This window comes from Lepidochelys kempii, chromosome 20 (genome assembly GCF_965140265.1).
Source record: "Lepidochelys kempii isolate rLepKem1 chromosome 20, rLepKem1.hap2, whole genome shotgun sequence".
NCBI classification, from domain to species: Eukaryota; Metazoa; Chordata; order Testudines; family Cheloniidae; genus Lepidochelys; species Lepidochelys kempii.
Window position 1 is genome coordinate 25,077,467 of NC_133275.1, and position 11,193 is coordinate 25,088,659.

Sequence of the window (11,193 nt, forward strand, 5' to 3'; positions counted from 1 at the left end):
TGACAGCCTATGACAAGCGTGACCAGCCGGTTTCCGTGCTTGCCCATTTACAGCATCTCACACTCAGACCCTACTTCCCGAGGGCATCTGCAGCGCCAGTCCCTAGTCATAGAAGATCAGGGTTGGAAGGGACCTCAGGAGGTATCTAGTCCAACCCCCTGCTCAAAGCAGGACCAATCCCCACCTAAATCATCCCAGCCAGGGCTTTGTCAAGCCTGAGCTTAAAAACTTCTAAGGGAGGAGATTCCACCACCTCCCTAGGTAACGCATTCCAGTGTTTCACCACCCTCCTAGTGAAAAGTTTTTCCTAATATCCAACCTAAACCTCCCCCACTGCAACTTGAGACCATTACTCCTTGTTCTGTCCTCTTCTACCACTGAGAATAGTCTAGATCCATCCTCTTTGGAACCCCCTTCAGGTAGTTGAAAGCAGCTACCAAATCCCCCCTCATTCTTCTCTTCTGAAGTCTAAACATCCCCAGTTCCCTCAGCCTCTCCTCATAAGTCATGTGTTCCAGTCCCCTAATCATTTGTGTTGCCCTCCGCTGGACTCTTTCCAATTTTTCCACATCCTTCTTGTAGTGTGGGGCCCAAAACTGGACACAGTACTCCAGATGAGGCCTCACCAATGTCGAATAGAGGGGGACGATCACGTCCCTCGATCTGCTGGCAATGCCCCTACTTATACATCCCAAAATGCCATTGGCCTTCTTGGTAACAAGGGCACACTGCTGACTCATATCCAGCTTCTTGTCCACTGTAACCCCTAGGTCCTTTTCCGCAGAACTGCTGCCGAGCCATTCGGTCCCTAGTCTGTAGCAGTGCATGGGATTCTTCCGTCCTACGTGCAGGACTCTGCACTTGTCCTTGTTGAACCTCATCAGATTTCTTTTGGCCCAATCCTCTAATTTCCCTAGGTCACTCTGGACCCCATCCGTCCCCTCCGGCGTATCTACCTCTCCCCCCAGCTTAGTCAGTCCCTTTCTCTGACTCCAGCCGAGCTGGGTTTTCAGCACAGTCCCAAACTGTGTCACATTTCAGACATTCCTTAGCTGCCTAATTAACCTCTACTGCTGACGAGGTGTTTGCCCTGGGCACGCTGTATTTATATGTCCTCCTGGCTGGGCTGCTTCGGCTGCTGCTCAGTCCTGCTCGCCGGGCGCTGTGTCAAAGGTCACTGTCTCTTTCCTAATGAGTTTTGCGCGCTTGTACTTTTCCCTTCTTCGCATGGCCCTGGAGGACGACGGGAGCCTGGTTCTCAGCTCCACTGAACAGAGGCGCTGCCAGACTGGCTCAGCCCAGGGGCCCGTCTGACCCGGTGTCCCGTCTCCAACGGGGCCCAGCCCCAGCAGCTTCAAAGGGAAGTGCAGGACACCCTGAGGAGGCAGCGAAGGGCTAACCTTCCCCGAGGGACAGTTCCCTCCTGATCCCCATGAGATCTCGGTCGGGGTCTGGGCAGCGCCCGCCCGGCACAACGGGGCCCCTGATCGGGAGCTTCCATCCAACCAACCAACCGACCAAGACCAGCTGCAGGGCATGGGTTTAACTCAGCCGACTGCTCCACCCACGGCAGAACAAGACCAGGGGTTAGGACGGGGCAGGGGGGTCTAGGGCAAGTGACTAACTCGGGCATAGCTGGGGCCCTCCCGGGCTCTGCAGGGATCCAGTCTTTGCTGACTTACATTCCACCCGGATGGTCACCTCCCGGCGGGCTGAGCCATGGGTGTTGGCGGCAGTGCAGTGGTAAGTCCCAGCGTGCTCTCTCGCCACCCGACGCTGCACCCCCACGCCGTAGGGTGCCCCGTCCTTTGTGCACACCACCGCCGGGGCCGGGTTCCCCCACGCCAGGCAGGCCAAGCTTTGCTCCGTCTCCTCCACCCAGGTCCGGGTCCTGGCACAGCCGGCATTGTCCATTTCAGGCCCATCTGGAAGAGACGGAACCAGGACCCGTTTTTAAAGGGGAAGCTACGGCACGAGAGCAGGGCTGGTTCCCCTGCCACGTGCTTTGGCCCCGCCCCGCTCCGGAGGGGGCTGGGGGGGGGACTCGGGGGCTGTCACTGCGTCCCCGGGCGATGCTGTGGAGCTGCTCCCCATGAAGCCAGGCAGGACTCTGGGGCAGTCGCCTTCCTATGAGCAGCCTGTCTGCAGGACACACAGCTCACCCGGCTTCCACCTTCCCGGGTCTGACCTCGGAGCATTCAGCCTCCTCTGCCCTTCCCTGTGCTTCCCACAGCGAGTCCGCCCAGGCGGGGTCCTGGGGCAGCCAGAGGGTCCTGCCCCCCAACTCCGCAGTCAGACAGGACTCTCGGCCAGTCGGTAAAACAGAAGGTTTATTAGACGACAGGAACATGGTCTAAACCAGAGCTTGTAGGTACAGAGAACAGAACCCCTCAGCTGGGTCCATTTTGGGGGGGGCAGTGAGCCAGACAACCCTGTCTGCCCTTCACTCCATGTTTCCAGCCAGCCCCAAACTGAAACTCCCTCCAGCCCCTCCTCCTCTGGGCTTTGTCCCTTTCCCAGGCCAGGAGGTCACCGGATTCCTTTGTTCTCCAACCCTTTAGCTCTCACCTTGCAGGGAGGAAGGGCCAGGCCATCAGTTGCCAGGAAACAGGGTGTCGGCCATTGTCTGTGTCCAGACCCCTGCACACACCTGCCCTCTAGGGCTCTGCAATGATCATACACCCTTACTCCACCCCCTAGAGACTTAAGAACTGCCTAGGGGAAACTGAGGCACCCCTACACTATTCAGAGGAAACATTAGGAACAGTCCCACTTCGTCACAGGGGCCCATTCAGAACTTGGCCCCTCTGACAAGGTTACTGCCTGAGGGGTGGGGTGGGGGCAAACTCATCTCATGCAGGGCCCAGGGAGAAACTGTCGGAGGGGGATACTCTTCAGTCGCTATCAGTCTGGGGACGATAGAGGAGGAGAACTCCTCCTCTCCACCTGGGGCCAGATTGGAGACAGACCCCCTAGGGGGGGAAAGGCCCCTTGTCCCATTCCCTGTCCTGAGCCATGTCCTGGGGTGGGTTGGGGCCGGCACCCCCCGGAGGGGAAAGGCCGCATCCCCCATTCTCCATACCCCAAGCCAGCCAGTCCCCCAAGCAAAGGGGAATCTTGGCAATCACACACTCCCCCTTCGTCTGACCCGTCTTGCGTTTGCTGGGACTGCGTCACTTCTAGCCAGGCACTGGAAGCCACGAGCACCCGACACTGGGGAGCCCAGCTGCGTGGGGCCATCAGCTCCCCAGGGCCCCCACAGGCTGCGATCCCTGCCCTTACATTCGACATGGATTGTCACGTTCCTGCCGGCCGTCCCGTGCACATTGGTTGCACTGCAGCGATAGACCCCCGCGTGGCCTCTGGTGACGTTCTGCACGCTGCCGGCATCGTACACCTGGCTGCCCTTGTGGCAGGAGACCTCCGGCGTCGGGTTTCCGTCGGCTTCACAGGCCAGCTGCTGCTGGGTCCCCTCGAGCCACGTCTGGTGACTTGGGCAGCCGGACTCGTCCAGCGTAGGCTTGTCTGGAAGAGAGAGAAGAGTAAGGCTGGCGTGGGAAGGATTGATGAGCATGACGCCTTCGCTCCGTCTGAATGCCCTGATCTGTCCACTCCCCTCTCGACGCGGGGCCGGCGTCCCCTGCAGGGGAAAGGCCCCATGTCCCATTCGCACACCACAGCTCGGGCTGGGCTCCCGCCAGCCCTGAAGATCAGGGTTTGCAGCGTCCCCTCGAGCCACGTCCGGGGACTCGGGCACTAGACTCATCCATTTCGGGCTCATCCAAAAGTGCAGAGAGACAGAACTCGAGTCGTTGCCCATCACGCTCTGCTCTCTCCCAGGGTGGCAGGAGGATCAATGACCTGGGTCACTGGACTTTTTGCTTCCCGAGGGCCCCAGCGGCAGGGCAATGGGTGCGTGGAGGGGCGAGAGGTCTCCTGGTGGGAGCTCTGGGACTCGGACTGCAGCCCCCACACAGCACAGCCCCGGAGCACGTGCCGAACATTGAGCACGTCAGTCCCGCCGGTGCGTGCTGAGAAAGTGAAGCACGGGCTCAAGTGCCATGCCAAACAGGGACGGACGTCAGTGTCCACCCATCTCGGCACCTGCCCTGGGCCATGGGACCTGCTCACACGCTAAAGCTTTAGGCACGCCCTTAAGTGCTTCGCAGAGACAAAGGCCTCGCACACTGCAAGGCTACTGGGTTGTGGCCAATAATAACCCCAGCTGCGAGTCCTCGTGCCATAGCTCCCACCTTCCGGCCAGGGGCTTTCTGCATGAGGTGCCAAGCACAAGCCTGCTCAATGATTGCAGTCGACACAGAGGCACAGAGAGGGGAAGAGACATGCCCAAGGCCACGCAGTGTGTCTATAGCAGAGCTGGGAACATAGGCTAGGAATCCTGGCTCCCAGCCTCCTTCCTCTAACCCACCAGATCCCAATCCTCTCCTTGAACTAGGCATAGAACCCAGGAGTCCTGACTCCCACCCCCCCACATTCCAACCAACAGACTCCCCTCCTTCGGCTCGCTCTCAACTCCATTCTGTATCATCAGACACCTGTGCAGGCTCTCCCTCCTCACTGGCCGATGGGGAGTGCAAATGGGTTTGTCCGGCAGCATCTCTCTCTGTGTCCCTATTAATTTCTGTTAACGAGGGTTTATAAGGAAGCCCGGGGGGTGCGACAGCAACGTGGGTTCTGCTGCTGAGGCTGCCAGTCAGACAGAGCAGAGATGGGCCGACAACCAGGCAGCTGGATGGCACAATGGTTAGGGACCCAACTCTCTCCTCTGCCAGGCTTCCCGTGCCTCAGTTTCCCCACCTAGCCCGTGGGGATAAGGGCACGGCCCTGCCTCAGAGGGGTGCACGAGGATAAAGGCACTGAAGGTTTTGAGATGCTCCAGTGTGACCATCCCAGGGGCCCCGGTAGGAGGGCGTAAGATGCCACCCGCTCAGGCTTTGCCCTGGTGTCAGTAACCGCGGGACAGGCGGGGGCAGGAACACGGGCACTCCAGCCCCCGTGGTGAAGAAGAGGTGGGGTCTGTGCGCAAATCGGCACCGCTCCCGACTCACAGAGGACGATGAGCTGGGCGGACGTGTTCTTTACGAAGGAATGGCTGCCCAGGGCGAGGTTCCCTTCGCACGTGAACTGCCTCCCGTTGTCTCCCTTGCGGGCCGTCAGCGTGAGCTGCAGGCAGGGCTGGTGCCCGGACGCCAGGGTTCGCTCGGAGTCTCTGAGCTGCAGCGTAGTGCCGGGGGGCTGGGAGGCAGGGGAACAGCACGTGAGGCTCACGTTCCTGTTCACGAGGGCCCGTGGCTGGTCGATCTCCAGGACAGGCTGAGGGAAACCTGCAGGGGACCGAGGCAAAGCTGCTGTGAAATAATCAGGGTGATTTTTAACATGTGACTGACGTCACCGCTGCAAAGAAACCCCATTTCCACTAGCCTGGGGAGCCCTGGGTTATAGGGCCAGGCTGGTGTGGTGTGAGCAGGGGCTGGAAACCCGGACTCCTGGGTTCTCTGGCCAGCGCCAGGAGAGAGAGTAGGGTCTAGCAGGGGAGCTGGGAACCTGGCCCATTGGACTCATTCAGCTTGCCAGAGGCGGGGCTGGGCCTTCGTCTCTCGCCACCAGGTCCTCCAGGAAGGGGGGCAGTACTACTGCCAGGGCTGGGCGAACCCCAGCTGGTTGTGTGGGTTGGAGCTTTGTGGGCATTATCAGCGGTTCTAATAAAAATCACCAAGGCTTGGCTTTGCCCTCGGTGTGAGGGTGTGGGGCAAGCATCGCGCGGGTCCCTACAAGAGACGGAGCCCGCTGGTTCTGGGACAAGAGCCCTGCTACTCCCAGCTCATTCATCGGGATCAATTAGCAATCAATGCAATTATGATTAACCAGGGAACACGCCCAGGGAAAAGTCCCACGCATAGCGGGCAGGGAGAGCGACTGCTTCCCTCTCCAGAACAGAGCCCTGGCTTGGTGCAGCTCAGCTCTGCTCCTTCCTTGGAACTGGGCACGGGGCTGATGTCACGGCTCATCTGCAGAGAGGGGGCAGAGGCGGGCCAGGGCCGCCCAGCACGCAGCTCTTTGCGGGATCAGCCCCAGCACTGCCCACACCCCAGGGGGAATAATCCAGAGACTCACTGTACACGAGAACGCTCTGCCCTGCGGATCTGGACACGGGCCCCACGGACACGGTGCAGGTCAGCTGGCGCTCGCCTGCGGACAGGGGCCGAACCTCGCCCTGGGCTGTGGCCGTGTCATTCGACGTGGTGACGGTGAAGTTCAGGCGCTGACCCCCAAAGGACAGGGTGAACCGGGCCTCTCCAGCGGCAGGGAAGACCTTGGTCACGTCACAGCGGGCGGTCGCCTTGTCGCCCACCTCTATATGGTGGGAGATTTGGAGCTGGGGCTCCTCTGGGAGAGCTGCAGCAGGTGAGAAAAACCATCGCGGGGCATCAGGGAAACGTTCAGAGGCATGTAGCCGAGTAGACAGACCAGCAGCCTGGGACTCAGGACACCTGGGTTCTATTCCCAGCTTGGCCACCGGCCTTGGGCAAATCCTTCCCTTTTCTCTGCCTCTGTTTCCCCTGCCACCCTCTGTCTAGTGAGACTGTGAATCCTTGGGGTAAGGGTTCTCCAGGTTTGGGAAGCACCTGCCCCCGTGGGGGCCCTGATCTTGGTGGAGGTCTGGGCCGCGCCCACCCCCGTGCGGGCCCTGATCAAGGTCGGGGTCTCCAGGCACTACCGTAATACACCCAGTAGTAACGCAGCCAATGTCTGTTGGGAGAGCGTCTCACTTCCTCCCAGGCTCCAGTTCCAAATCCGGACACAATGACACAGGGCCTCACCATGTTTTACAAACCTTCTGCCATTCTCACCTCGCCCCTGACTCTGCCCCTGCCCCTGGAGGTGGGTGCGGAAATGGGAGGTGCAGAGAGGGGAAATGACCTACCCCAGGTCACGCAGTCAGCGAGTTGCAGAGCAGGGAACTGAACCCAGGAGTCCCGATACCCAGTTCCTGCCCTGCTTTAACCTAGCCTCCACTCACCTCCTAGAGAGAGCCCAGGAGTCCTGACTCCCAGCTCCCCCCACTCTAACCCCACTGCCTTCCAGAGCCAGGGATAGAACCCAGGAGTCCTGGCTCCCAGATGCCCCCTCCCACCCCGCCACCGCTGCCTCACTTTCACATTAAGGCCAAGCTTTTCAAACACCACTAGTGATTTTGGGAGGCCACCCAGGGGCCCGACAGTCACAGAACAGCTGAGGATCTGCCCTTAGATCTGCAGTGGGATCAGGACCGAGGCCTGAGAGCTTCCAATTCCAGCATCGTCCCATTGAGAAAACCTGATCCCTCCTCTATAGCTGGCTGTCTCGAGAGCTCCCAGCCCGTCACGTAACACACGAGCCGGGGGCCACCCAATGACATTACTAGGCAGCAGGATTAAAAACAAACATAGGGAAGTTCCACTTGGCACAGCGCACAGGCAATCTGTGGAACTCACTGCCAGGGGATGTTGTGAAGGCCAAAAGAATAACAGGATTCAAAACAAAATTAGGTAATTCCTGCGGGATGGGTCCAACAGTGACTGTCAGCCAGGATGGGCAGGGATGCAACCCCATGCTCTGGGTGTCCCTAAACCTCCAGCTGCCAGAAGCTGGGACGGGATGACGGGAGGGATCATTTGATAATTGCCCTGTTCTGTTCATTCCCTCTGAAGCACCTGGCACCGGACCCTGTCAGAGACAGGACCCTGGGCTGGATGGACCCTCACTCTGACCCAGCGTGGCCCGTTCTCGTCAGCACTGCACCCCTGAGCAGGGCAGAGGGTGGTTAATGACACCTCCTGTGACCGCCTTGTCCTGCCCACGGGCTGGCACTGGTGTTTCCTCTCTCCCCTGAGAGGAGGGTTTGTAGCAGATTGAAAACACCCAGGTGAGCTCACAGATCGCTCGCCCCAGCAGCAGGAGAAAAGCGGCGAGTCAAGCAGCCACTGCAGCTCCACCGTAGCCCGGAGCTTGGAGACAAAGGCAGGGAGCCGGCTGGGGGATTCATCACAGAGTTATTAATAGACTCCCGCTGACGGGATTATAATTCCCGCAGACCCGGCAGCTGTCAGAGCATGAACGGGTGGCTCAGACGAGAGGCAGGCGAGCCAAAGGTCTGGTTCTTGTTTCCCTGTGGTTTGGGCCCCATTCCTGATCAGAGCGTCGGCACTGGGCACCCGCTCTGCACCCGTGGAAGGGCCTGCCCGAGAGGCTGGGGCTAGTGAATCGGCACTCACCAAAAACCCTGAGCTCCACCGCAGGGGAGGAGTTTTGGAAGAGCTGCCCGAGTGGTCTCAGGTCCAGCGCTGAGTGGCAGGTGACCTCCTGCCCGTGGTCCTGTCGCTGAGGGATGATCTCGTGGGTCACCGTGACGTTGTCGGCCGCGGCCCTGGTGCGGTTCTGGAAGGTCTCCGTGTGCAGGGTCCGTCCCCCCTGGCGGAGGGTCACGGTGAGGTGCCTGACGGGCGCCACGTTCAGAACCCGGCACGTCAGGTTATAGGCCCGGCCCAGCTCCAGCTCCGGGAGCCGCTCCAGCCCCACCCGCTCCGGCGCCCCTGGAGTGACACAAAGACACAGACAGCCTTTCACCAGGGAGCTGAAGTGGACAGGGAATCCAACATGGTGGCTGCGCTGGGATCCTCCAGGGCGTGGCCGAATTCTGCAGCCTGTCCCACTGCATTGCCTGCACTGTTCAAGAGACAGCACCTGCAGCTGGCTGCATCCCCCTGCCCTGATCCCACCCCCACGCCAGCTGATGGACATAGGATCTTTGTGCTGGCCCCATAGGGCATTCCAGGAGCAGGGGAATGGTGGGACTGTGTGGGTTCCCAACTGAACGGGTCCCCACATCGCAAAACATCTTCATGCCAGGCACAATGCAGGCATCTCATCGGCAACCTCTACAGACAGGCTGAGGGCACCTCTGAGACCAACCCTGGTGGGGGGGTCCCATCAGTGAAGGGCAAGCCCCTGGGTAGGGATGGTGTTTGTGGACTCAGGGGAAGTTTGTGCTGCTATGAGGCTAAACTGAGTCCAGACTCTCTGGAGAAGCCGATCCAGCTTCTTTCCCCAGAACTACACAATGATCCCGTCTGCTCCGGGGTGGGGGGTCTCTACTCTGATGGCTCATCTCCTGCCTCCCCAGGAAACAACCTGGGCTTCCCCACACAGGAATGGGTCAACCCCACAGAGCCCCCGTTACCAGCCCCCAGCAGCCTCCTTCCGTGAGTCGCTTACGGTAAGTGGTGATGTGGGCAGATGCCCGAGTTACTTTTCCGTAGCAGAAGAAATAGCACTGGGGGGCCGACACCCACTCCCAGATATTAACCAGCTCTCTGGCCTCCCACCAGGGACCTCGTTTTTCTTGGGCTTTGGTGAGCGAGGTCTCCAGGCCGCCCCTGGCACCGGGATCCTGGCACGTGGTGCTGCAGTTTAACCAGATGGTGCCGCCGTGCTCCACCACGGAGTCTTCCGGCCGAACGCTCACGTTAAAGGGTTCTTCTGCAGCCCCTGAAATGGCAAACGGGCCCGTCGCGCTGAGCCTCGGAGGAAGGGGCAGAAGCTCCCGGGTGCCAGAGGACACCAGGGTCAGGGCAGCATCTCCCGGTGTTTAGAATCCACGCTCAGCCCCGGGACAGTAACGGCGCCGTGGGTGTCCAACGCCCTCCACCCGAAGATCCCAAAGCACTTTGCAAACATTGTTGTTCCCATTTCACCAGGAGGGAAACTGAGGCATGGAGCACTCTAGGGTAGCTCAGAGTGCTGACTCCCAGCGACCCCATCACTAAACCCACCTGCCTCCCAGAGCCGCAGCTACAACCCAGGGGTCCCCCGCCCAACTGCTAGACCCCACTTCCCTTCCCGAGCTGGGGAGAGAACCCAGGAGTCCTGGCTCCCAGACCCCGCCCCCTCTAACCCCTGGTGCCCACCACCTCCCGCACAACCTAGCGGGAGAAGCCGAACCAGCCCCCCCGACCCTCCCCGGCGGCCGGACTGGCTCCCCCTCGGGGCCCCCCGCCGGCCAGGCACGGAGGGCGGGGTGGGGGGAAGAGGCCGTGGCGGGGACCCCGCCCGGCTGCCCGGCGCTCGCAGCCCCTCCCGGCCGGCATCGCGCCGGGCCCCGATCCGGGGACGTACCTGGGAGCGCCAGGAGCAGCAGCAGGGGCAGGCAGCGCCCGGGAGCCGGGGGCCGGAGCTGCCGGGGCCGCATGGCTGAGGACGCGCCGCGCCGGGCTCGGTCTCGGGCGGAGGAGGGAGCGCGGCGCGGCGCGGCGCGGCGCAGGAGCCCGGGCGCCCGCCCCCGAGTTCCCGAGAACTGGCCGGCGCCTGAGTCCGGGTTTCCTCCGCTTCCTGCAGCCAGCGGCCGGCGGAACGCCCCGGATAAGAGCTGGGCACCGCTGGACTCAGGGCCGTGGGCTCCAAGTGAAACCGGACCCCGCCGTGCCAAGCGGTGCCCAGACCCCGACCGAGACCAGGGCCCCGTCGCGCCGGGCACTGCCCAGACCCCACCCGAGACCAGGGCCCCGTCGCGCCGGGCGCTGCCCAGACCCCGACCAAGACCAGGGCCCCGTCGCGCCGGGCGCCGCCCAGACCCCACCCGAGACCAGGGCCCCGTCGCGCCGGGCACTGCCCAGACCCCACCCGAGACCCAGGGCCCCGTCGCGCCGGGCACTGCCCAGACCCCACCCGAGACCAGGGCCCCGTCGCGCCGGGCACTGCCCAGACCCCACCCGAGACCAGGGCCCCGTCGCGCCGGGCACTGCCCAGACCCCACCCGAGACCAGGGCCCCGTCGCGCCGGGCACTGCCCAGACCCCGACCGAGACCAGGGCCCCGTCGCGCCGGGCGCCGCCCAGACCCCACCCGAGACCAGGGCCCCGTCGCGCCGGGCGCTGCCCAGACCCCGACCGAGACCAGGGCCCCGTCGCGCCGGGCGCTGCCCAGACCCCGACCAAGACCAGGGCCCCGTCGCGCCGGGCGCCGCCCAGACCCCACCCGAGACCAGGGCCCCGTCGCACCGGGCGCCGCCCAGACCCCACCCGAGACCAGGGCCCCGTCGCGCCGGGCACCGCCCAGACCCCGACCGAGACCAGCGTCGCGCCGGGCACTGCCCAGACCCCGACCGAGATCAGGGCCCCGTCGCACCGGGCGCCAC

General features: G+C 62.3%; 1 protein-coding gene across 5 annotated transcripts in view; it reads right to left on the reverse strand.

The window, feature by feature from the left end:
• Positions 1–10,271, reverse strand: part of ICAM5 (intercellular adhesion molecule 5) — a 26,808-nt gene extending 16,537 nt beyond the window's left edge. For all 5 annotated transcript variants that reach the window (XM_073319142.1, XM_073319140.1, XM_073319141.1 and 2 more), the window contains exons 1-7: positions 10,177–10,271; positions 9,277–9,549; positions 8,277–8,594; positions 6,136–6,417; positions 5,070–5,345; positions 3,283–3,525; positions 1,683–1,925 (exon numbers count right to left, since the gene is read on the reverse strand). In XM_073319142.1, coding sequence (XP_073175243.1) covers positions 1,683–1,925; positions 3,283–3,525; positions 5,070–5,345; positions 6,136–6,417; positions 8,277–8,594; positions 9,277–9,549; positions 10,177–10,249 — 1,708 coding nt within the window. In that variant the 5' untranslated portion in view covers positions 10,250–10,271. The remainder of the gene's footprint in view (positions 1–1,682; positions 1,926–3,282; positions 3,526–5,069; positions 5,346–6,135; positions 6,418–8,276; positions 8,595–9,276; positions 9,550–10,176) is intronic.
• Between the last annotated feature and the right edge of the window lie 922 nt (positions 10,272–11,193).